The sequence below is a fragment of the Lagopus muta genome, chromosome 31 (assembly GCF_023343835.1).
Source record: "Lagopus muta isolate bLagMut1 chromosome 31, bLagMut1 primary, whole genome shotgun sequence".
Lineage (NCBI taxonomy): Eukaryota > Metazoa > Chordata > Aves > Galliformes > Phasianidae > Lagopus > Lagopus muta.
The window spans coordinates 255,750-280,090 of NC_064463.1; the positions used below are offsets into that span (position 1 = coordinate 255,750).

General features: G+C 49.6%; 4 protein-coding genes across 10 annotated transcripts in view; 3 read left to right on the top strand and 1 right to left on the bottom strand.

Moving 5' to 3' along the window:
- LOC125686094 (zinc finger protein 501-like) overlaps window positions 1–24,341 on the top strand; it is a 474,399-nt gene that overhangs the window by 55,377 nt on the left and 394,681 nt on the right. The window lies entirely within an intron of this gene.
- The window catches only part of LOC125686101 (zinc finger protein 664-like), a 186,064-nt gene that overhangs the window by 37,369 nt on the left and 124,354 nt on the right, over window positions 1–24,341 (bottom strand). The window contains exon 3 of the mRNA XM_048929750.1: window positions 18,183–18,309. Within this exon, the coding sequence (XP_048785707.1) occupies window positions 18,183–18,309 (127 nt within the window). The remainder of the gene's footprint in view (window positions 1–18,182; window positions 18,310–24,341) is intronic.
- The window catches only part of LOC125686103 (zinc finger protein 239-like), a 208,912-nt gene that overhangs the window by 450 nt on the left and 184,121 nt on the right, over window positions 1–24,341 (top strand). The window lies entirely within an intron of this gene.
- On the top strand, window positions 1,006–15,347 carry LOC125686104 (olfactory receptor 14A16-like). Its single transcript, XM_048929755.1, has one exon. It carries the CDS (start codon window positions 9,764–9,766, stop codon window positions 10,748–10,750), a length of 987 nt encoding a protein of 328 aa, XP_048785712.1. The 5' UTR covers window positions 1,006–9,763; the 3' UTR covers window positions 10,751–15,347.

Below are 24,341 nucleotides of genomic sequence, written 5' to 3' on the forward strand. Positions count from 1 at the left end.
CTCCTCATTAGAGCACCTTTGGCTGTGCAGAATGAGCCTCTGCAGGCCGGGCCTAGAATAATTGCCATGCAGTTACATATTGATAACTGCAACAGCAACAGAAGAAATACTGAGAAGCGTGAGTTTCCGAAGGGCTTAGTATGCATTGTCAGTGCTTGCAAGCAGGCATCAGCCAGGAGGGGGTGAACCAGCTCCCTGCAGACAGCCCTTCTGTTGTGTTACATGGTGCCAGCAGCTCCTGCAGCCAGACTACTCAAGGGTAACTTCTTAGGAATTAATTGTCTCTTTATTCCATTCCCATAAATATTTTTGAAACGTTCGGCATAGAGCAGTCTGAAAAATATGAAAGGAAATTCTATAAAATTATAATTCTATAAATGTCATTCTGGCCTTAATTGTACTTTCACTGTAGGGTGGGCCTGAGAGTGGAGTTGATGGACAAGCATCTGTGCCAGAGTCAGGGAAACTCTCTTATCTCCATATTTCTGTCATTGAAGCTCCGCTTCCAGCCCCCAGACCCGTGCTGATCTCCCTGCTTGAAGGAGGGGAAGACCCCTGGATCCTAGATGTGTGTAGCCCTGAGGCCGTTCCACGAGACCTCAGCCCAGGTGAGGTGGTGGAGGGAAGGAGGTGGCTGGGGCTGAAGGAGACATCTCTGTGTTTAATTTTGGGCATTATGTGCTATTTCTGGATTTCCTGTCATCCAGCAGGAACTGGGATTACAGATATATTGCCGGATCTGCAGGAAAGTGGTGTGGTCAAATGGCAGTGGAGTGGCATCTCTGTGGAAGAAATCAGAAGGGATGTCCAAGGAGGCCTGGAGCAAGGTCAGAGTGAGCACATCATGGAGCCACTGGGAAAGCATCTTGGAAAGACATCAAGGAAGCCACCGGACTTCAGTGTAGGTCAGAATCAGCCTGAAGACTGCAGGAGCGTGGGTGTGTGGAAAAAGAAGAATCAGTGCGCTGTAGGGGTTGGAAGGGACCTCCAGTGATCATCGAGTCCAACCCCCCTGCCAAAGCAGGTTCCCTACAGCAGGTCGCACAGGTAGGCATCCAGGCAGGTCTTGAACATCTCCAGAGAAGGAGACTCCACCACCTCCCTGGGCAGCCGTAACCACCAGTACATACACTCAACACTCAACAGCCCGTACAAGTGCTCTGATTGTGGAAAGTACTTTAAATGGAGATCCCACCTAACCCGCCACCTGCGCCTCCATACAGGAGAGAGACCCTTTAAGTGTCCTGAGTGTGGGAAGAGTTTCAAAAGAACTTCTGAATTGAACCAGCACCAGCGCATCCACACAGGAGAGAGACCCTACAAGTGCTCTGAGTGTGGGAAGGGCTTCAAAAGCAGTACTGAATTGAAACAGCACCAGCGCATCCACACAGGAGAGAGACCCTGTAAGTGTCCAGAGTGTGGGAAGAGCTTCAAAAGAAGTTATGAATTGAAGCTACACCTGCGCATCCACACAGGAGAGAGACCCTATAAGTGTCTTGAGTGTGAGAAGAGCTTCAAACACAGATCTAATCTCAACACCCACAAGCACATCCACAGCGCACACAGGCTTAAGAAGCATCTCAAGATGCAGGGAACCTTCAAAAGCAGTTTCAGCCTCGTTAACTACCAGCACAGCCACACAGGAAACAGAGTCTGCAGAGCCCCGAGGGTGGGAAGAGCTTCAGCCAGAGCCCCAGCCTGGTCAGCACCTGTGGCTTTGTGTGGTGAAGAACCTTACAAATCCCGTGAGTAGAGGAAGAGCTCTGCAGCTAAACTGAATCCCCATTCTCCTTCTTTGCGTGGGAATGACCCCTATTGCTCTCATTAAGCTGCAGTCAAGGTATTGTGTGGACACTCTAAGGAGAGTCCAGAGTGGGACGTGTCACAGCCACTGGAAACCCTCTGAGGCACATTTCTGCCAGGGCTGTGTGCAGGGAGATGCCTTGGAATTCACTTCTGATCTCCCCTGCAGAAACTCAACTGCTATGAGAGCAGGTGAGGACCCAATGTAAATCTCAGCTGGGCTGATATGTCACCAGGAAGGAAGAAATTCCGTTTGCAAGCAGTGTGGGAAGAGCTTCATCTGGAGCTCAACCCTCAGTAGATCCCAGAGAGCCAACCAAGGGGAAACTCTCTGTGAGTGCTGTCCAGAGCTGGGAGCACATCACACACCGGTGGATCCACGTGAGGAACCCTACAGATGTGCAGCCTGCAAGAAGAGCTTTGGGCACAGCTCGAACCTGCTGAGGTACCAGAGTGTCTGCACTTGGGTGGAGTCCAATCCGTGCCTGCACCAGTGAGTTCACGTGGCTGGAAGCCTTAGAAATGCCTGGAGTGTGAGAAGGGCTTTGTGCAGAGTGCAGAGCTCCTCACTCACAGGAGATGGCACTCGTGGAAGAAGTGTTATAAATGTCCCATGTGTGGGAAGAGCTTTTACCTGGGGATCCACTCAGTGCAGAGACCATGGAAATGCCTGCACTGCAGGAAGAGCTTCATCCAGAGCTTGATCCCCATTGAACATTGCCCAGTCCACATGAGATGGTGGCCCTGCAAATGTCTCTGGTGCAGGAAAAGATTGTGTCTGGGCTGGCACCTCATTTTTCACAGGAAAACTGCTAGCGGAGAGACCTTGAGGATTCTGGCAAGCCCAAGGATGACGCCCAGATGCTTTTCCCCACACAGGAGGAGTTTGCAAAGGAGATGGCATCACTGGCACCCTCTGCAGAAGGGACTTAACCCAGGAGCTTCAGATGGCCTCTCCTTGCTACCCAACGCAGTTCTCTCACCATGCCCGCTTTCCTCTTCTGCTCTTCCCGCCAGCAGCTTTTTGATGCCGTTTCCTAAGGAGAAGCTGTGTAGGGATGTTCTGTGTGTCTGTGTGCATGTGTTGCTCTCAGTAATTTATGAGTTCTCTGATGAACCTGAGGGAAGGGTCAGGAGAGCAGTAACGTGGCTCTTGGGGGTTTTCTGAAAATCATCTGTAGAGGAATGAGAAGGGGGTGAATAAAGTAACTGAGTTGTACTGAAGCTTTCTTCACTGTAGTTTTGGTTTTTTGTTCTTAAAATAAATGTCAGCATGTGGAATGAGGAGAGGGAAAGGTGCAATCAGGATTTGGTTTTGGTGCCAACTCCAGCCCACTGCTTGCTTCTGGAGAAGGCATTTCTTTCACACAACACTATCATCCTTCCTGCACCTTGTGCTGCACCTTGGTTCTACTGCTCTTCTTGACTGCTTTAATCAAGAGCTCAGAGCAACTGTGTGACACCAAGCCTTGTTTGTCTCCAATAAATCTACAAAAAGCTGAGCTTGTTCTTCCTAAATGCACCATCCCATGTTTCAGGAGGTGGAGAGAGCAGAAGGCAGTGCAAAGCTACAGGGTGCACCAGCAGCTCATCCCCACAGCACAGAGATACCAGAGTGCTCTACAGTGTGTGCTTGCCTTGCAAGTGGTACCTTCTGAGCTTGAAGGTTTTTCTTTTGACCTTGGGAAGGTATTTTGAGATCTCCTTCACATTTGTTGGGCTCAGCTAAAGCTGCTGTGCTTTGAATATGGCTTGCAGGATGTGGAGATTGATTTTGGTAAGCTAGTGAAGCTGTTTTTCCACTTTTTCCCTGGGAGAAAAAAAAAAAAAAATACTGTTGATTTCCTCCCATGTTTTGTCACACATTGTTTTTAGTTGCATTTAGAGTTACTCAAGATTTTTTTCTCTGACTCTGAACTTCCCATCTTTTCCTCTGCTCTGGGGAAAGTGCTTCTGTTGTGGACATGAGTCCTTGCAGAGTTGTGACTGCAGCGCCCCATCTACAGGAACAGGAGCATTTCAGATGCCACAATGGTTTGTTTTAGTTGTGGTAAAATCGTGGGCATGGAGGTGGGGGACTTCCATTCTCGGTGTGCATGTTCACTTGGGAGGCTTTGTCTTGGTGAATTCTAGTAGTTGCATCCACCCCACAGAAAGCTCTGCCCTCTGTGTCATAGGTCACCTCTGCACCCATGGAATCAACACAGGCACAGACAGAGCTCCCAAGGGAACAACCAGCCCCCCAGGTGCCCATGTGCAAGGCTGTTAGGTGTTACTGGTTTTTCCAGAGCCAATGAGCTCTGTGGTTTTCATGGCCAACTGATTATATACAACTGTTGAAGTCATGTGGGAGATACTCACACATCCACCCAGGAGCAGAAGTACTCTCTGGCTTGCTTAGGGGACTCAGTATCAGTCAGTGGGAAAAAAGCAGTGTGAGAGCAATCATTTTGCTTCTCTAATCTTCCTACTGCTGATGTTATCTACAGTGACAATGTCTCACATTCTTTGAGTGAGGAAATGCAAAACTGTGCAGTCAGAACTCATGCCCTGAGAAGCATGTTGAGAATGCAGGGCAGGGGGCCAGACAGATCACTGCATCAATATCAGTGCCACCAAAAAATGATGGAGAGTCTTAGTAATTGGGGGCTCCTGGCTGGGGAGAACTGAGGCTGCCATTTGTTGCCTGGGTGAAGGGGCAGCATCATGATCAAGGCTTTGGGTATTCTGATCTTGCACAGGCTTTTGAGAAACTGGGTATGTGGGCTCTTGATGGACTCCGACCGAGCAAGTGAGGCACACCTGTGCTGGGGAGCATGCTGTCTGCATTGATTACCAGGGCTTTAAACTAGGTCTGAAGAGGCAAGGGAGGGAAATTCATTGTGGCAGAGAAGGGCTTAGGGATGTTGTCACTGTTGGAGATTGCAGAGAAAACCTCTGAGCTGTCCCATAGGATCATACAGGGACTCCTCAGAGAAGGTCATGTTGCCAGTACCCCATCCAAAATCTTCCTGTGTCCCTCTAGGGGTAACTGCACCTGCGCTTCCCTGAAGTGCCAGTAGACCAGTGCGCATAGCATGGGAAATAAACAGGATGAGCTGGAGATCTGTGTACAGTCGCAGGGCCATGATCTCACTGCAGTCACGGAGATGTGGTGAGACAGCTCACATGATTAGAATGCTGTCATGGAGGGCTGTGTCCTTTTCAAGAAAGACAGGCTGGGGAAGCAAGGTGGAGGAGTTGCCCTTTATGTGAGACAACTAGAATGGATTGAGGTGCACCCATGAGTGGGTGAAGAACGTGTGGATTGCTTGTGGGTGAGAATTAAGAGCAGGGCTGGTATGGCCGACACTGTTGTGGGGTGTACTACAGTCACCAGATCAGGAGGGTGAAGTCGATGAGGCCTTCTTCATGCAGCTGGAAGTAGCCTTGCAATCCCATGCACTGGTTCTCATAGGGGACTTGAATCATCCACTATCCGTCCAATATCTGCTGGGTAAACAACATGCTCAGGCACACAAAACCCAGATGGTTTCTGCAATGTGCTGAAGATAATTTTGTCACGCAGGTGTTGGAGGAGTCAGCAAGGGATGGGGTGATTTTGGACCTTGTTCTTTCCAGCAGGCATGGGCTTGTTAGGGATGAGAAGTTTGGGGGAAGCTTGCGATGCTGATCATGAGATGGTAGTGTTCAAGATCTTGGGTGGAAGAAGTAAGGCAAAAAGTGGGATTGCTGCCCTGGACTTTCAGTGAGCCCACTTCAACAATTTCTGGGACCTACTTGGAGGTGTTTCATGGGCTGGAGTGCTTGAAGGTAAAAGGGCCCTTGAGATCTGGCCAACATTTAAACAGCACTTCTTCCAAGCTTAGGATTAGTGCATCCCTAGGAGTAGGAAATTATGGAATGGATTCAGGAGACCTGCATGAATGAGCAAGGAGTTCATGGATAAGATCAAAGGGAAGAAGAAGGTTTAGGAAAAGTTGAAAAAAGGGCCTGTCCCCTTGGGAGGAGTATAGGTGTGTTGTCAGAGCCTGCAGAGAAGCAACATAGAAGGCTAAAGTTCACGCTGAGCTGAAGCTAGTGAAGGACATAAAGGATAATAAGCAGGGTGATCTTCTTACTCATTTTAATTTCTCTTTCCTTTTTCTCCTTTTCTCTGAGAGCTGTAAAGTAACTCAAGCCTTCTGTGATTTCCTTATGTAGCATACAGCTTAGACAGATAAAATTGTGAGAGGGTCGACACATAAAGGATTACCATTTTGTGGAAATCTCCTGAAGGACTACAAGAGGAACATGGCTGGAAAAGGACCTTAGAAGTGATTCTTTCTGCACAAACTGACAGGTCAGCCCTCCCCTACAATGGTAGTGCTATGGTGCCAGAGACACCCAGCAGGACTCTGTGATCAATTTGTGCTGTTGTGTCACAAGGAACAACTAGTGAGACTGCAGAACCATCAGAGTAAGGCAATGCCAGGGTGAGTGCCAGTGCAGGAGTGTCTGCAGCCTGCAGGGAAAAGGAGGCGAGTGTAGGACTGCATGGAACAGCCTCTGGTGGAGATGGCCAACAGCACTGGCAAGGCTGGAGGGCCCTGGGAGAAAACCAAGGTCTTTGTCCTCTTGGCTGTGGCACTTGTGTCTGCTCTTGAGGCTCAAGAGGGCACATGTTGTCATCGTGCCACTGAGGCCTCCTTGCCTTCTTCCAGTCCTGTAGGGAGTAGTAGTAGCAGGCCAGTAGTTGTCATATTATTTTTCCTCACAGAACACTACACATGGACATAGGACAGGTATACTCTTCTTGGACAGGTACACTCTTCTTTGCGTAAGGAACTGGCTAGAGGGCCGTGGCCAATGGGCAGTGGTTAATGGAGCTAAGTCCAACTGGCGACCCGTTACAAGTGGTGTCCCCAAGGAGTTGGTACTGGGGCCCATGTTGTTTAATATCTTTATTGATGGCCTTGATGAAGGCACTGAGTGTGCCCTCAGTAAGACTGCAGATGACACCAAGGTGGGAGGCAGTGTTGATCTGCCTGAAGGTAGGGAGGCCCTGCAGAGGGATCTGGATAAGCTGGATCATTGGGCTGAGGGGAATGGGATGAGGTTCAACAAGGCTAAGTGCTGGGTCCTGCACTTTGGGCACAATAACTCCAGGCAGCACTGCAGGCTTGGGCTGAGTGTCTGAATGACTGTGAAGAGGAAAGGGACCTGGGGGAGTTGGTTAATGCTTGGCTGAACATGATACAACAGTGTGCCCAGGTGGCCAAGAGGTCCAGCATCCTGGCCTGCATTAGAAACAGCGTAGCCAGCAGGAGCAGGGAGGTGATCATCCCCTCTACTCAGCACTGGTGAGGCTGCACCTCGAGTACTGTGTTCAGTTTTGGGCCCCTCACTATAAGAAAGACATTGAGGCCCTGGAGCGTGTCCAGAGAAGGGCAGCAAAACTGGTGAGGCGTCTGGAGCACAAGTCTTACGAGGAGCGGCTGAGGGAGCTGGGATTGTTCAGTCTGGAGAAGAGGAGGCTCAGAGGAGACTTTATTGTACTCTCAAACTTCCTGAAGAGAGGTTGAGAGGAGGAGGGTTTTGGCACCTTTTTCTCTCAGAGAGTGGTCACACAATGGAATGGCTGCCCAGGGAGTGGTGCAGTTGCCGACCCTGGCAGTGTTCAAGAGGCATCTGGATGAGGAGCTATGAGATATGGCTTAGGGGTTTGTGGTAGCAATGGTAATGGTTGGACTGGATGATCTTGCAGGTCGTTTCCAACCTTGTGATTAAATGATTCTATGATTCACATCCCACTGACTGTGGGAGAGCTTTGGGCCATCAGTGAGGGACAGGACCACCCTTCTCAGAGGCAGCAGCTATGGCCCTACCCTTCTGCTGCATCAGACAAACCAAGGGCTTGCCTCAACCTCAAAGCACCTGCACAGGGCCTTTGCCTGCCTGGAATCACGACCTCCAATTATCTGCTCTAACATGGATGTGGGGAGGCTTTGTTGGTAATGGCTCCATAGGGACCAATTAACACTCCAACACTCTCCAACATTTCTGGACAGCGTTTTGACTGCACCTTCATCATTTGTTTACAGCAGGCTTTTCTCAGTACCAGAAGTTCATGCACACCACATTCGCTGTGGGACTCATTACAGTGCAGAAAGACCTAACAAGGCATTTCCATCAAGTCTTCAAGACTTGAACTGTTCATTAGGGAGGTCTCAGTGTTGCAGACAAAGCTTTCTAGGAGCACTGTCCAAAAAAGGGGTTGTCATATTTAAGGGTATTTTTTATTACAGCAGACACAGAGATGTCAGTGAGTGCAGCACAACCCCTGTGACACAGATGGCAGCTCTGTCAGGGAGAGGGAGGAACAGCCAGCATGGGGATGGCATTGTGGGGATGCAAGAGGGAAATGTAGTCAGTGAGAGCTAATAAGGGGATAGTGACTGCACCAGACAAAGATGGGAATTAATGTAGATGGAGGAGAAAGAAGCCTGCGGAAGAGGAGGAATGCTTGTGCCCAAATGTGTGGTCAGTGCTTGTCTAGCTTTGTGTGTGGGAGGCATGGGAGGGAGTTGACTGCCTTCAGGACCTAGGGCTGCAACTTCAGGATAAGATGCCTCAACTGATTCAGCTGAATCCCGTCCCCATGGAAGTGAAAAGGACTGTCCTGCAGAGCCAGGTAGTTGCAGGGAGATGTGTGGGGGGAAGGAAGGAGCTCCCCAGCAGCACAGGGGCCTTCTGCTGCTAGGGGTGCTGGGGGCTCACAGCTGCATTGCACACTCAGGGCACTGCAGAGGGGACTTTTTAAGAAGCAGGACCAAACATGGGACTTTCTGCCCTGTGTTCATTTTCCTACCCTTAGGGCAGGGATGACTGCAGAAGTGGGAGAGGAGCTGTCTATGTTGACACACCACTGAGACTGCTGTACTGCTGTAGCTTTGGAGTTGAGTAGGATTGTGAGCAGCATCCTCATGTTCCATCAGCCTTTCCTCACTCAGTGGACAGAACGAGCGTCAGCTTTATTGATCCCATTCAGGCTTTCTGATATGTCTGTTTATACCTGCAAAGACAAGCATGCACACGGATACTGCCCTGCAAATAGGCAGTTTCCTGACAGGCAAAGATGGGTGCACTGACTTTTGGGTGGTGAGTGTGAGTGCAGAAAGGAAAAGAAGGAAAAGACATGAGACATGGAAATGGCAGGGAGGGAAGACAATCTCTAGGCAGCTGGGATGTGATCAGGCAATGAGAGGAAAGGAAAAACAGAAATGTTATCTGCAGAGACAAGAGACAACCACATAGCATCCCTTCCATGCAAGCCCCCTGCATCCTCTCCCACCCAGAAATACCTCTGCCTTCATGGCAGTGGTGTCCAAGCATGAACTCCCTACTCTGCAGCCAGAGCTCCAGCAGAGCAGGGCTGCATCTCTCCAGGCATGAGCTCCTTTCCTTCTGCAGTACATGGGGCTGAGAGCAGCTGCCTGGGGCTGTGGACAGCAAAGTCTGTGAGGCTAGGGAATGAGCTGACATTCTTTTAATGAGATGCCATCATTAGGACACTTGGCTGTCTCTCTAAGACAGATGTCTTTTCAAGCTGTGAGCTGCCCTGCAGGATGCAAATCTTTCTCATAGGATCTCTGTGTTACCTGAAATCCCAGGGAGATGAAGTGGGGAGATGCCAAGAGAGATGTCACATTCTAAAAGTAAAACCAAGCACTCCGGCCTCTTTGCAATTACCCACGTGGATGGGTCAGGATTGCTTTCTCAAGAGCCCATGGGCAGAAGACTCTCCTCTTCCTTACATATTCCAATTCATGAAAATGATCTCAAATCATGGATCTGAACAATCACTTCCTTTAGAGAAAGAAAATGTATTGGATTATATGACAGGAGGAAGGTCACCAAGGAATGGTGCAGGGTTTTGCCAAGAGAAGTCTCACCTAACTTGCCTTTTGTTTCTTCTTTGATGATAACCCATGTCCAGGAGCAGCAGATGCCCAACAGCAGCTCCGTCAGCGAGTTCCTCCTCCTGGCGCTGGCAGACACGCGGCAGCTGCAGCTCCTGCACTTCTGGCTCTTGCTGGGCATCTACCTGGCCGCCCTCCTGGGCAACGGCCTCATCAGCTCAGCCGTAGCCTGTGACCACCGCCTGCACACCCCCATGTACTTCTTCCTCCTCAACCTCGCCCTCCTCGACCTCGGCTGCATCTCCACCACTGTCCCCAAAGCCATGGCCAATGCCCTCTGGGACACCAGAGCCATCTCCTACAGTGCATGTGCTGCCCAGGTCTTTCTGTTTTCATTCTTATTTTCAGCCGAATTTTACCTTCTCACTGTCATGTCCTATGACCGCTATGTTGCCATCTGCAAGCCTCTGCATTACAGGACCCTCATGGGCAGCACAGCTTGTGCCAGCATGGCAGCAGCTGCCTGGGGCGCTGGGCTTCTCAATTCTCTGCTGCACACTGCCAATACATTTTCACTGCCACTGTGCCGAGGCAACGCTGTGGACCAGTTCTTCTGTGAAATTCCTCACATTCTCAAGCTCTCTTGTTCGTACCCTTACCTCAGGAATCTCAGTCTTATGACATTCAGTGCTTTTTTGTTTTTTGGGTGTTTTGTTTTCATTCTGCTTTCCTATGTGCTGACCTTCAGGGCTGTGCTGAGGATGCCCTCTGTGCAGGGACGGCACAAAGCCTTTTCCACGTGCCTCCCTCACCTGGCCGTGTTTTCCCTCTCTATCAGCACTGGCTTCTTTACCTACCTGAAGCCCCAGTCCATCTCCTCCCCAGCAATGGATGTGGCGGTGGCAATTCTGTACTCGGTGGTGCCTCCAGCAGTGAACCCCCTCATCTACAGTGTGAGGAACCAGGCACTGAAGGATGCCATTTGGAAACTGTTACTGTGGATGTTTCCTGGTAATCATGATGATTCCATCTCTCTCCCCAGGTGACTTCTAATGTGTCCCATTCTAAGCTTGTGCTTTGTTGTTTTCCATTAGTATGTTTTTTTCTTTAACACATCTTCAATATTTTCAAACTACTTATGCTTCTTCTGTTCCCTTCCAATACTTTCAATCGTCTCTTCTTTTCCTACCTTGATTCTATGGAACTCGAGATTTCAGCATATGCCTCATTGCATCTGCGATGAAATAACAGCAAAGAAAGTACATGAGCAGAGGATCTCCATTGTGGAAAAGCACATTCAGTTGGGAGTCCTGATGGATCAAGATCAGAATTTGTGAATGCCTCATCTCTGGAGGCATTCAAGGCCAGTCTTGACGTGTTCCTGGGCAGTCTGGTCTTGTGGTTGGCAACCCTGCCCACAGAAGGAGGGTTGGAACTAGATGTTTTTTCTGATCTTGCCAACCAAAGCCATTCTGTGGCACCATAATTCAGTGGATATTACTTGGACTTAGTAAAACTTATTTTTACAGAACTGTGCCTTTTGCTTTCCTTTGCTGTCAATTAACCATATCCATCTGTGTCCTCATGTAGTTTTTCTCCATGGGAGGAAGCTGCAAACTGGTGACTAGTGCTACTTGTAACCCATTTACTAAACCTTTAATCTTAACTCTAACCCCCAACCCTAACTCCTAACCCATAACTCAAACTCCTAATATTGAAGTCTAACCTTAGCATTTTCTTGTCCTAAACTTTAACCAAAACCTGAACCCTTCCCCCTAAACACCAGTTCTTCTCACATCCCTCAACCTAACACTAATTCAAGTGCTAGCACTTCACCTAACACTGAATCTAATCATCAGTGCTAGCCCTGGCCTGAACTCTAATCTTAAACCTAACTCTAACAGTGAACCCTATCCCTGACCCTCTGGTTGGCAGCCGGTATCAGGTGGGGTAAATTAGGCTGCTGCTCTTCCAAGTCAGTTCCCAAGACAGATGGAATTCTCAGTATGAGTAGGACTTGGCATGCTTTACAAACAAATGTTTTGTAAGAGGCTGTTCATCAAGGCCCTGCCATAGAGAAGTCATCTCACCATAAACTGGAGAATTCAGGAAGATCCTAACAAGCACTGGAAGATCCAGGAAGGCTTCTGAAGTGCGAGTGGTCTGGGATGAAGCAGTTGGCAGTACGTAAGTCTGGGAAGCAGGATTGGGGGATATCTGTGAGAAGTAAAGTGATGTCTGAAGGCCTTAGTAAGTCACTCCAACCATATGTGAGCCCAGAAATTGAGAGAAATATGCATCTAGAAGAGAACAAGTATGAAGAGAATTAGCCTGGGAACATGGCATGAAGAAGGCCCCTGCTGTGCCAACCAGGAGAAAATGACAAGTTTCTATCTGGTGTGCATGGCTCTGCATGTGGGATGTGGAGTATTTGCTCAGCCATGCCCCATCAGCTAGCTGACCTTATTCTCCTCTCTTGTCCCTCCCACATTTCAGTGGACTTCCAGAAGCATTCATGACTGTGGAGGAAGCCTAATTCTCCTGCAGTGTTGGCTCATTGCTGCAATGGTAGAGGGAAGAGTTCGTGTGACACAGGGAAGTATAGGCCAGTGCTTGGCAATGCTGCTGAATGAAGCACAGCTGAATCAACCTCTGATTCAATGTGTCACGCAAAAGTCAAAACGTGTAGAAAAAAATCTCTGTGTAATAAATTTATAATAAGTTACTCTGCTGAATTTTGAGTGTTGTCTATAAGTGCTCATGATTTATTTTTCAGCAGCCAAGGACATGTAGCAGTAAGATAATAACTTTTATGTTTTATCTCAACATGGATTTATACAACCATTATTAAAAAAAAAAAAATCACTTGTAAGTGACATTTAGAGATCATTTAGTCCAACTGCCTGACCATTTCAGGACTAACAAAAAGTGAAAGCATGTTATGTAGGGCTTTATCCAGATGTCCCTTGAGCACCAGTGGTCATGGGTCAAGAAACGTTAAAGGAAGCTTTTTACAGTGTCTATTTTGAACATAGTAAGTTGGAAGATGAAAGAGAAGCAGAGGGTTTTTGTGTCCTGACTCGAGAAAGTGACTGATGTAGGGGCTGCATAGGTAGAGAATGAGGAGGATCAAAAACTGGCTGAATGGCCGGACCAGTCAGAGTGGTGGTCAGTGGTAGAAGGTTTTGCTGGAGGCCAGCAGCTGCAGGTGCGCTGCAGGAGTTGATAACGGGCCTTAATCCTACTTGAGTTTTCATTCATAGTCAGAACTGTGAGACAGTGGAGTTCAGGATGCTGAGTGGAAGAACCATGCCAAGAAGTAGGAAAACAGCCCAGTAGCAGGAAATGTGACTCTGACACTTCAGGGACCCACTTGGAGGTACCCTTTGGGTCAGAGTACTGGAAGATTAGGGGGACCAAGGCAGGTGGTTAACATTCAAGCATCACTTCCTTTGATTCCTCTACGCTTGAGATCAGTGCATCCCTCTGCGTTAAAAGTCAGACAAAGCTGAACAGGGACCAGCATGCATGAGCAAGGAACTCATAGATAATCGCAAAGGCAGGAAGAAAGTCTATGAAATGTGAAAAAGGGCATGGGCACTTGGGAAGAATAATGGAATGCTGCCAGGGCCTGCAGGGATGCAATGAGGAAAGCTAAGGCAATTTATAATTATTGCATCTGTAATTCATTGATTATACATGCAGACAGAGAACTGCTTGGGAGAGTGTAGTGGAGGGCATTAAAGATGATTGAGACCCAGAGCATCACCCATATGAGGAAAGGCAGAAAGACCTGGGCCTGTTCGGCATGCTGTAGGGAAGGCTAAGAGGGAATCTTAGTAATGCTTGTGAAGATCCGTAGGGGATATCAACTGGGGCAGAGTATGAGGGGAGAATTGTCTTCTGCCCCAGTGAAGACAATCCTTTGAGCCCTGCCAGTCAGCCAGATATCAATCCACCTCAATCTCCACTCACCTAGCCCTCACTTCCTCAGCTCATCTGCTATAATGGTTTGGGAAACAGTGTCATTCAGCCTGATGTTACTCTATTTCCTGTAGGACTTTGAGGCCATCCCATCAGTCAGTGGTTCACTGTTTCTGTGATTATGCCCTGCTACATCAGCTGTATGCCAAACATTTTGTCGACAAGGATACTGTGAGAATCTTTTGCAGAAGCTTTATTGGGCTTCTCTTGGTTGACTAAAGGAGTAAATCTGTCATCAAAGCAAATTAAGTTTATCCACAGGACTCTCCTCTCCTGAACCCATGTTGGCTGTTACCAATAAGTGTGTTGGCTTTGCAGTGTTTCTCAGAAGCTCCCAGAATGATCTCCTCCATAATTTTGCAGGTACCACAGTGAGACCGGCAGGCCTGTAATTCTCAAGGTCTTCTTTCTTGCTCTTCTTGGAAACTGGGATGTTTACCAGCTTCCAGTCAACTGGGATCTGTCAAGATTCCTAAGATCCTTGGATAAATGCCACAGGCCATACAACTGGAGCAGAAAATTCAACACAGGTTGAATAGTCAGGTCCTCCCCCATAGGCTTATCTCACTCCATGTGTCCATTCACCATCACTTTCACACAAACTCTAGAAGAAAATCTCTGCTCCAAGGAGCTGGACTTCCACCCCGCTTTCAACAAATTGGAGAGGAAAAAAGTTTTAAATTCAGAAAGCAACTAAACATGATATGTGATAAAACGTTAGGCAATAATTCATGGAGTAAAAGAGGAAAACCTGCTTCACTCTTTATTTCTTCTACTTTTTCTACCCAGTGCAAACCAGCACAGTGGTTCTGAGAATACGGTGATGTAAGATGAGAACACAAAATAGTGAGAATGCTTTTTGGGGGAACCTATAAGGAAAGAGGAAAAACATGACCGATGCCACAGGACAGCAATTATTGGATGCAATTAAGAAGTAAATCATCCCAGCTCTTGGCTGGGCTGCTACCTCCCGTTGCTGGGGATCTCCAGGCCTCCCCGCTGCTTGCTTCCTCCCCACACATTTTCCCTTGGAGCTGTGAGTTCCTGCAACTCCCAGGGCCCTCCTCTGCTGCGCCAGACCAGGCCCCTGCTCCCTGGGATGGAAGAAGCAGCACTCCTTGGTACTGCAATCATCATCTCCTTGCAGCTTGCTGGGGGGTCAGGGAGCCTTCAGACACACTCAGTGCTTTACTTCCTACCCACTGCATTCCAAGCACAGCAGGTTTATCTGAGCACAGCAAATGTGAAGGCCCTGCTGCAGGAGGTCTCAGACACACCCTTCCCAGCTCAAAATAAAAACCTTGAAGTTCAAAAGGGATCACAAGCAAGGCAAACATGCACTGGAGAGCACTCTGGTATCTCTGTGCTGTGGAGATAAGCTGCTTGTGCACCGTGTGGGTTTGCACAGCCTTCTGCTCCTACCACCTCCTGAAACTTGGGAGGGTGCATTTAGGAAGAACAAGCTCAGCTTTTTCTAGTTTTATTGGAGAAGGCACATTACTGCTCTCCTGACCCTTCCCTCAGGTTCATCAGTGCACTCACAAATTACTGAGAGCAACACATGCACACAGACACACAAAACATCCCTGCACAGCCACTTCTCCTTAGGAAACAGCATCAAAAAGCTGCTGACAGGAAGAGCAGAAGACGAAAGTGGGCATGGTGAGAGAACAGCTTAGGGCAGCAAGGAAAAGCCATCTGCAGCTCCTGGGTTAAGTCCCTTCTGCAGAGGGTGCCAGTGATGCCATCTCTGTTGCAAGGTCTTTCTGAGTCGGGAGATGTATCTGGGTCTCCCTCAACCTTGGACTCGTCAGCATCCTCAAGGTGTCTCTCCTGGGGGTTTTCCCAGGAGAAATGAAGTGCCAGCTGTGATAGAAAGTCTTCCTGCACTAAAAATATTTTCAGGACCACTTTACCATGTGGACTGGGCAATGTTTAATGAGAATCGAGCTCTGGATGAAGCTCTTGCTGCAATGTAGGCATTTCTAAGGTCTCTGGCCTGAGTGTATCCCCTCGCAAAAGCTCTTCCCACACATGGGACATTTGTAGCACTTTCTGCCACAGGTGAGGAGCTCTGTGCTCTGCACAAAGCTCTTCTCACACTTGAGGCATTTCTAAGGCTTCCTACCACGTGAACTCACTGCTGCAGGCACAGATTGGAGTCCACCCAAGTGCAGACACTCTGGTACCTCAGCAGGTTCAAGCTGTGCCCAAATCTCTTCTTGCTGGCTGCACATTTGTAGGGTTCCTCATGAAGATCTACTGCTGTGTGATGAGCTCCCAGCTCTGGATGGATCTTGACCTGCAGTCAAGGCACTCACAGGGAATCTTCCCTCCTTGGTTCTCTGGGGTCTGCTGAGTGTTGAGCTCCAGATGAAGCTCTTCCCACACTCCCTGCAGACAGGATTTCTTCCTTCCTGGTGACATATTGACCCAGCTGAGGTTTACATTGGGTCCTCACCTGCTCCCACAGCAGTTGAGTTTCTACAGGGGAGATCAGAGGTGAATTCCAAGGCATCTCCCTGCACACAGCCCTGGCAGAAACATGCCATCTGGTAGAGGGTTTCCAGTGGCTGTGACACATCCCACTCTGGACTCTCCTTAGAGTGTCCACACAATACCTTGACTGCAGCTTAATGAGAGCAATAGGGGTCATTCCCACGCAAAGAAGGAGAATGGGGATTCAGTTTGGCCACAGAGCTCTTCCATTGCTCAAGGGATTTGTAAGGTTCTTCACCACACGAAACCACAGGTGGAGACCAGGCTGGCTGAAGCTCAGCCCATGGTTGGGGCACTGCATGCTCTGTATCTTGTGTGGCTGTGCTGGTAGGTAATGAAGCTGGAACTGCCTCTGAAGGTTCCCAGAGTCTTGGAAAGCTTCTGAAGCCTGTGTGTGCTGTGGATGTGCTTGTGTGTGTTGAGATTAGATCTGCTTTTAAAGCTCTTCTCACAGTCAGGACACTTGAAGGGTCTCTCCCCTGTGTGGATGCGCTGGTGGTTCTTCAACTCACAACTCCTTCTGAAGCTCTTCCCACACTCAGGACACTTATAGGGTCTCTCCCCTGTGTGGATCCGCTTGTGCAGCTTCACTGCAGAACTGCTTTTGAAGTTCTTCCCACACTCAGGACACTGAAAGGGTCTCTCCTCTGTGTGGATGCGGTGGTGGCGCTTCAATTCACAACTCCTTTGGAAGCTCTTCCCACAGTGATGGCACCAAAATGGTTTCTTTCCTGTGTGTGTGCGTTGGTGGTAGGTGAGGTGGGAACTAATTTTGAAGCTCTTCCCACACTCAGAGCACCTGTAGGGTCTCTCTCCTGTATGGACACGCTGGTGGATAATGAGAAGGGATCTCCATTTGAAGCTTTTCCCACAGCCAGAGCACTTGTATGGCCTCATTGCTGAGCGCATGCACTGGTGGTTAATGATGCTGCAATGTAATTTAAAGCTATTTCCACACTCAGTGCATGGATTCTGCTTTTTCTTCTGGCACACATTCTTGCTCCTGGGTTCTTCAGGATCCTTTTGACCTATGCTGAAGTCCAGTGGGCTCCTTCCTGTCTTTTGCAGACCCTTTCCCAGTGGCTCCATGATGTGCTCACCCTGACCTTGCTCCAGGCCTCCTTGGACATCCCTTCTGATTTCTTCCACACAGACACCACCCCACCGCCTTTCGGCCACACCACTTTCCTCCAGGTCCTCCAGTATGTCTGCAATGCCAGTTCCTGCTGGATGACAGGAAATCCAGAAATAGCACACAGTGCCCAAAATAAAACAGAGACAGAGATGGCTCTTCCAGACCCAACCTCCTCCTTCCCTCCACACCAACTCATCGGTGTGTACGTCTGGGATACAGGGGTCTTCCCCTCCTTCAAGCAGGGAGATCAGCATGGGTTTGGGGGCTGGAAGTGGAGTTTAAATGAGAGAAATAGGAGAGATGAGAGCATTTCCATCATTCAGGCACAGTGCCTGTTCAACAACTCCACTCTGTGTCCCTCCCCAGGAAGAAACCACACTTTGGGCCTGAATGACACTACGCCCACAGCTACATTTTGAGCAAAATATGCATTTACATGTCTGAAAGGGATATTTTCTTTAAAATTAACTTGAGAACAGTTTGTTTATTTTCTGACAATAGTTCAATGACCAAGGCATCAAAATGTTTATGGCAACTGAACGTAAAATCCAAAATTGTAAAGGAGTAAGCAGGGAGTCATCTGTTAGCTGGAGCTGGTGGCACCATGCAGCACACCAACACAAGGGCTGGTTTTCTCCCTCCTGGCTGATGCCTGCTTGCCAGCACTGACTCTGGGGTGTTTATGAGTCTGCTGTGCATTCTAATCCAACTTTAAACTCACACTTCTCAGTATTTCCTTTGTTGCTGTTGCTGTTATCAATATGTAACTGCATGGCAATTTTACTAGCTCCAGCCTGCAGAGGCTCATTCTGCACAGCCAAAGGTGCCCTAACGAGGAGGAAAGGCAGCAAAGCCCTCACCCAGCGAGGCCACGCACTGGTACGTCTCCAGCATCACGTCCTGGTACAGCGCTCGCTGCGCAGGGTCCAGCAGCGCCCACTCCTCCCTGCTGAAATACACGGCCACCTCCACAAAGCTCACGGGCTCCTGCAAGCAAAGAGGCTCCTTGCTGGGAACAGCCAAGGCCCAGGGAAGCAGCTCAAACAGGACACAAACTCCCGTCCCAGACGCTTCTCTGGCCCCAGCACACACATGCTGGCTGAGGCCACCTCCCTCTCCCCCTGCATTCACATCCCTCGCCCCTCGGCCTCTCCTGCCTGCTTCCCCCAGCCCCTACCTGAGATGGATATGCTGTGGCCATCTGCTGCTCTCCTGCAGCTGAGATGATCACGGCTGGAAGGCAGAAGTTGAACTGGAGCCTGCAGGGACAAGAGAAATGGCAGGGGAGCTGTGAGGGAATGCAGCAGTCCCTGTCCCAGCCCAGCCCTCCACAGCCCATCTGCAGGGCACTGCCTGGGGGATGGCACAGCAGGCCTTGCACAGGAACACAAGCAGCAACAGCACTGGTAACGCTCTGGCTAAAGCTGATTACAAATCACAAAGCTGACTCCAACTGGGTGGCACAAAGAACTGACACCCGGTTCAACAGCTGAGGGTACATGGACTGTATGCCTAAAGACAATGCACAGAAATGAGTCAGTCATCTTACCCCTAAACAAGGCGCAGCCTAAGCAGCCCTTGAGGTCGCATGCACAGCAATTTGATACACAGGATTTCCACTCAAGTAGTAATGTCTCTTGAGGACACACCTGCACAAAGAGCTGTTGCAGCTTGACGTCAAGACACCTTGCTGATGGAGATCTTCTGAGAGAGACTCATGGTTAGTTTGGAGCTTTGTGAGCTTCTCTAAGGTTATTTCTTAATTATGTACATGTGATCTCTTCCACATCTCCTGATCAAGTCTGGGATTAGCAGTGGATCAAACTGCACTGTGGTTCCTTACCTTCGTGGTTTGAGAAATTTAGAAAGGATGGGGGAGCCCTCTGGGACTCATGACTCACTGAGACAGTGTCAATCCAACTCAGTTCTGGGAACCTGAGTGTTCAGTTTAGGCAGCAGCACCAATGGAAATGGAACCAAATGTTGTGTGTCAAACTGCCAAAGCCAGTGTCTGGCTCCCAGGTGAGAAATGCATGTCAAACACTCACTCTGCAATCATAAATTGTCAAAAAACATTGTTCCCAACCCCCAGAGAAACAGGGAGGCTGCTGTGTGTGCACTTCATGCAGCTGCTGACCACTGCAAATCCAAAACTATCGACGTTCGCCAATACTCCTTCTCTGCTGCAGCATGGGGTACAAGTTCTGATGTTACAGCATATTTGGAGAAAATAAAAGACCTCTCATTCTCACCCATAATGCTTTAGCCACACATATGGAACTTTTACAGTTTACTTCCTTTAGTAAATGTAAAAGGAGAACTGGCTTCAATAGATGAAGAAAAAGCTGAGGTATGGAATGAGTTCTTTGCCTCAGTCTCCACTGGCAGCCAGGATTCTAATATTTATCACTTCCCTGAGCCCTGCATCCCTTAACCTCTAGGTGGGGACCCAGGCAGTAAAACCCTCCCTGCTGTAATGGCAGAGCAGTGTGAGACCACCTCATGAGACTGAATGCATGCAAGTCTATGGGGCCAGATGGCATGCATCCCAAGATTCAGAAGGAGCTGGCTGAGGTGGCTGCCAAGCAGCTCTCCATCCTATTTGAAAAGTCGTGGCTGTCAGATGAAGTCCCAGATGACTGGAGGAAAGGTGAAGTTACTCCCATTCATAAGAAAAGGAGCAAGGAGGACCCAGGGAACTACAGGCCAGTGAGTCTCAGTTCTGTAACTGGGAAGATCACAGAACACTTCTGTCCCTGGGAAGATCCTCCTGGATGACATGCTTGATCACAAGAGAAATGAGCGTGTGATGCAAGACAGCCAGCACGGCTTTACCAGGGGAAGGTCATGCTTTACCAACCTCATGGCCTTCTATGATGGAGTGACAGCATTGGTGGACAAAGGCAATGTGACCGATGTCATTTATCTGGACTTGAGCAAGGCCTTCGACATGGTCCCCCACCACATCCTTACCTCCAAGTTGGAGGGATGAGGATTTGATGGGTAGACCACCTGATGGATAAGGAAATGGTGGAAAGGCCACAGACAGAGCGTGGTGGTTAATGGTGCTATGTTTGGGTGGAGGCCAGTAACCAGCCTCCCTCTCTACTCTGCCCTCGTGAAGCCCCATCTGCAGAACTGTGCCCAAAGAGCTGTTGGAGAGAGTTCAGAGGAGGATCACAAAGATGATCCGGGGACTGAAGCACATTCCCTACGAAGACAGGCTGAGGGAGCTGGGCTTGTTCAGCATGGAGAAAAGAAGCTGCGGGGTGACCTCATTGCAGCCTTCCAGGTCCAAAGGGAGCCTACAAACAGGAGGGGAGTCAACTCTCTGAAAGAGTAGACAACAGCAGGACAAGAGGAAATGTTTTTAGGTTGAGGAAGAAAAGATTTAGGTTGGATGTCAGGGGGAAGTTCTTTACAGAGAGAGTGGTGAGGTGCTGGAACAGCTGCGCAGAAAGGCTGTGGATGCCCCGTCCATCCCTGGACGTGTTCAAGGCCAGGTTGGATGGGGCCTTGGGCAGCCTGCTTTGGTGTTAAATGTGGAGGTTGGTGGCCCTGACAGCAGTAGAGGGATTGGAGCTTCATGATCCCTGAGCTCTCTTCCAACCCGGGCCAGTCTGTGATCCTCTGCTCTTCCTCCACAGCATCACGCGGGACGGCAAATGGAAACGCCGTGCCGGACAGGAGGGGCTCCGGACTCAGTCGGGCTGCAACGACTGCCTGGGCCGGGCCGCTGGGCGGAGTCGCCGCCGGACGGGCTGGGCTGGGCTGGGCTGGGCTGCGTGGGCGGGCGCTGCTGCCGTCTGGGTCAGCGAGCCCGAGGGTGGCAGCGGGAGGCTTTCTGTCGCGAAGGCAGGATTCCCTTGCCGACTTATATATCGGTTCTTAAACGAACGTACGAATCGCTGTTGCTGAGGAAGCCGACCCGTATCACCAGCACAGCGGGTTTGCTGGGCCAGACGGGCCGCAGCGAGGGAAGCAGCGGCTGGGAGCTGGGACAGCGAGAAAGTGAGCAGAGGAGCTCAGCGTGCTCTGCAGCCCGGTCTGCTCTCTGTAACACAGCCCAGCTTGGACTGCGCTTCTCCCTCTGGGCCACGGGAGACACGAGATGACCTCGCTCTGCAGCTCTGCACGTATGCATTGATGTAAGCTTTAAACTCCCTGATGCTTCCTTTTGAGTGTCTTAATGTGAAGCCTCCAAAGGGGGAATCTGCACTCCCCTCACCATTCCCGGGCAGCCCGCAGTTTCCCTTCGTGGACCCAGCAGGCAACATCTGCGTCTAGCGGCCCTTGCAGCGTTACGTTTTGTGCGCTTAGCGCTGGGCTGATGGCTCACCTTGGCATGTGCAAACCCGTCCCAAGGCTTTTGTTCAGGCTGTCCCGGCAGCTGCCTTTAGCGCACAGCTGCGGGCCCAGAGCACAGCAAGCATCTGCTCCAGCCCCGGCACTGGGCTGTGTAATAGACGCTGAAAAGTTGACAGCCTGTGGGCTGACTGTAGCTCACGCTGAGAACGCGCCCGAGCACCACATCAGTGAAGTGCAGCCCAGGCTGCCTCTTGCAAAGGGCGCACGGTGCTGAGAACGTCCCCTGGAAGCGAGCGCGGTGTGCGTGCTTGAGCGGAATGGGAAGCGTCGCCCCCTGGTGGGGGAGGAGGGAGATGCAGCCGAGGCATTCTTGGTGCGGATGGCTGCAGCTGGCACGCATCCAGCGCGAGCCTTCAGGCCCTGTGCTGTCAGGCGGGCAGAGGCTGAAATAGTGGCAGCAGAAAGTTCAGCTCTGCCCAGCAGGGAGAAGAGCTGCAAGGCGAGGGAAGGAACTTTTGCAAGGTGTTTCTGCCTCTGTCTGGCTGGCAGCTGGGGCTGGCAACAGCTATGCTGTGCATTTCAGTTCTAAGAGAGAAGGAGGAATGTATTTATTGATATAATGTTGTTATCATGTAGTGATCAAATAGTGCCTTTACAAGCCTGTTGTAAGCTCGTGGTTGTTTATTGCACAGAGGGCAGGGTTAAACACACACATAAAGGAGGCCCTCCTGCTGAGTCCCGAGGCTCAGAACATGCTCAGTTTTGCCCCAGCTGTTGAAGCAGGGCTCTGCTATCAGTTCTTTCAGTCCCCATTTTGAGACAGATCTATGGTGGTTAATCTATTTTAGCCAGAGCAACCTGCTGTGTTGTGCATTGCCTTCCTGTGCAGGGTGTTGTGAGCAAGGCCAGGCTGAAGAAGGGAGCTGAGGGAAGAAGCTGGAGGTGGGGGGAAGAGGGAGGAGGGGTGAGCAGGATGTGTCTCTCCTCATCCACCCTACAGTCACTCATGGTTGCATCAGCCATAGCAGGTGGGAAAGGCAGTTACACTGGTACAATCCCAGTGACATTCACTTCCATTTGTATATTATGTGTGCTTCATTTCTGTGCATGACCATGGATGAGAGATCTGAGTTTTTTTTGTTAGAATTTGTGGAGAATGGTGCCTCACTGGAGGCATTAGAACAGGCAGTAGACTCATTAACTGCTCACTTAGAAGAAAAACGGTGGGCTGTGAGCCCACAAAAGTGCAAGGACCAGGTTTGTTGGTAAAATTCCTGGATGTAATTTGGTCAGTGCAATAACGGACGAAGTTCAGGTGTTCCCAATTCCTGCTGGGCCATGGCAGCTGCAGGAATTTGGGGGTATATTGAGATACTGTTGTTCCTTTATACCCCACTTATCGCAGCTGCTGCAGCCTTTGTATCTGCTTACCAACCTCGTGGCCTTCTATGATGGTGTGACAGCGTTGGTGGACAAAGGGAATGTGACCGATGTCATTTACTTGGACTTGAGCAAGGCCTTTGACATAGTCCCCCACCACATCCTTACCTCCAAGTTGGAGGGATGTGGAATTGATGGATAGACCACCTGATGGATAAGAAATCAGTTGAAAGGCTACAAGACAGAGTGTGGTGATTAATGGTGCTATGTCCCAATGGAGGCTGATAATGAGTGGTGTCCCCCAAGGGTCTGTCTTGGGACCGGTGCTCTTTAACATCTTTATTAATGACATAAATGGTGGAATTGAGTGCATCCTCAGCAAGTTTGCTGATGGCACCCATCTGAGTGGTGCGGTTGACATAGTGGAAGGAAGGATGCCATTCAGAGGGACCTCAACAAACTGCCTGGGAGGGGGGGAAGGGGCAGAGGGGGGAAAAGGGAAGCAGAGGAGGAGGGGGGAGAAGAGAGGGGGGGAATGTAGGGGGTGGTGTGGAGCCCCACACCCAGCCGTGGAGACCCCATAGACAGAGAAATGGAGCAGACACCATAAAACCATGGACTGGGGACCCCAAAGACAAAAACTGGGGACCCCATAAGGGCAGTGTTGGGTTAGAGACCCCAAAGACCCAAAGAACGGTCCAAAGTTCCCCCCACCCCCGAAAAACCCTGTTGGAAATACCCAAATAATTTTTGTCGGAACGATATCTTTGATAAAAGCAGATTTTATTCGTGATTGCAATGGTGCGCATCCCACAAGCAGGAGCGGGCCTATGGACACAACATGACAGTCTTTATACCTCGTTTTCCCCCCTTACTTCCCCTGTTTTCCCACTGGCTGGGTACTCCAGGTTCACAATCTTATCAGAAGGTTTACATTTGTTAATTACTTGTGAATTTGTTTGTTATCTGGTCTCAGTCCTGTCTCCAGCACAGCTCAACACTCTTCTTGTTCATATTGATATGGTGATTTTCTTCAGAGTCCTCGTTAAACAAAGAATATGGAGGGGAGGTGCCCGATCTTCCTCAATACCTTCTTCAGGCACTCCCTGAGGCATGGAACGAATTGTCCTTTTAATTTGCACAGGATACTCTTGCCTTGTGTGTGACATGTATTTTCAATGCTGGCTACAGGTAAGTTGTTACTAGCTTACATACATGTTTTTAATTATTTAACTTCTCCTCCTTTATTTATTCTCTATTGCTCAGGTTCTGTCTATCCATCACCAAAAGCTTTTCCAACATCAAGGGGTTTCTGATTTGTAAAGATATTT

Excerpts from the sequence above, each read along its gene's own strand:
- LOC125686104 (XM_048929755.1), top strand. The coding sequence starts at position 9,764 with ATGATAACCCATGTCCAGGAGCAGCAGATGCCCAACAGCAGCTCCGTC.